Here is a 1,588-nt window from a genome sequence, read left to right as displayed (position 1 = left end):
CCACTGGTCCTTTGTTCTGAAAAAGAACCTGTAAACGCTACAATACTCATTATTTTTTTTATTTTCTTATGCAGTCCAGTCTGAGGATGGGGGGTGTTTTCTTAGTTTTCTCACATAACCCCAGGGCAATAGAGATTATTTGCAAATTGTCATCAAATTCTGCTAACAGCAGGAGGAGTCAACAACCCTCTGGTGTTATAAATGTCAAACCACTATCAGTGAATTTCTAGACACAGCAAAGTGGACCATGTTGTTTTGATTGTGTCTGCTCATTATTCTGGATTTCTGATTATACCTGTACAGCACAGATTGGAAATCTGATTATTAAATACAGTTGGATTTTTAAAGTGATTTTGATTAATGGATCTGTCAGAATTACAAGCAGTTGAATACTGTTATGAATCTAATTCTTCCTGCCTGAAGGAAGTGCGATCTCCAGCTGTTTATGTGGTGATGTATATTTCTGCAGTGGCAGTGGTGATGCTGACAGTGTGTGGAAACTTGGTGGTGATCATCTCTATCTCTCACTTCAAGCAGCTCCACACACCAACCAACTTCCTAATGCTCTCCCTGGCTGTGGCAGATTTTCTAGTAGGAATAGCTGTGATGCCTTTCTGCCTAATTTTATTGATAGAAACATGTTGGTATTTTGGTGACATTTTTTGCATGTTTTATAACTTTTTTGTTTTTTTCCTCACTTCTGTTTCAATTAGTAATGTTGCATGCATAGCTATTGACCGCTATTTTGCTGTGTGTTACCCATTACTTTATTCTACAAAAGTAACAGTTAATATAACATCTTCCATCATATTACTTAGTTGGCTGATATCACTACTGTACAATTTAGCCTTCATGTATTTTAATGGAAATATTGGTGGTGCTGAAAAAATGACCATTTGCCTTGGAGACTGTTTGCTTTTCAACACTAAGAGCTGGGTAGTAATTGATTTAATTTTTACATTGATTCTCCCTTGTTCTGTAATGATAACACTATACTTCAAGATTTTTATAGTTGCTAGAAAGCACGCACGTGCAATAAACTCTGTTACAGAACAAATGTGCTCAGGAGATGCAGGCAATAATAAAATTTCTGCAAAATCTGAAAGAAAAGCTGCAAAAACATTAGGAATATTAGTGATTGTATTTCTTCTCTGTTTGGTACCATATTACATATGCTGTCTAGTTCTAAAAAATGTGGACCGGGAATCTACTAATATAGTACTGAATTTGCTGTGTTGGTTGTTATATTTTAATTCTGCTATCAATCCTATCATTTATGCTTTGTTTTATCCCTGGTTCCAGAAGTCTGTTAAGCTAATAGTTACTCTTAAAATATTTAAAATAGAATCCTCACTGATCAATGTATTTTCTAAACAGAGTTAAATGTGATATTGATTGTAAAAAATATTTTTTATTTTAATTGCTATACTACTGTATATTAAATTCATATTCAATATTTCATTGTGGATCATCCAATTTTGTGCTAAATCAGTCACGATTAAAGCAACATGAATATAACTTCAGTTATTTGAATTGAGGATTATTTATTTTTATGTAATGTCAGTGTATAAGTCTAGTTGTGAGAAGT

The 1,588-nt window shown here is 33.6% G+C and overlaps 1 protein-coding gene across 1 annotated transcript; it reads left to right on the top strand.

Annotated features, from left to right (window-relative positions):
- Window positions 1–360: 360 nt before the first annotated feature.
- LOC148675521 (trace amine-associated receptor 13c-like) lies at window positions 361–1,383 on the top strand. Its single transcript, XM_088627204.1, has one exon. It carries the CDS (start codon window positions 361–363, stop codon window positions 1,381–1,383), a length of 1,023 nt encoding a protein of 340 aa, XP_088483330.1.
- The last annotated feature ends 205 nt before the right edge of the window (window positions 1,384–1,588 follow it).

The sequence above is a fragment of the Lepisosteus platostomus genome, chromosome 3, assembly GCF_059453375.1.
Source record: "Lepisosteus platostomus isolate fLepPlt1 chromosome 3, fLepPlt1.hap1, whole genome shotgun sequence".
NCBI lineage: Eukaryota > Metazoa > Chordata > Actinopteri > Semionotiformes > Lepisosteidae > Lepisosteus > Lepisosteus platostomus.
Note: the sequence above shows the minus strand (reverse complement) of the source record. Positions and strands in the feature narration are given on the sequence as shown.

Coding starts and splice junctions, on each gene's coding strand:
- LOC148675521 (XM_088627204.1), top strand. CDS start 361: ATGGATCTGTCAGAATTACAAGCAGTTGAATACTGTTATGAATCTAAT.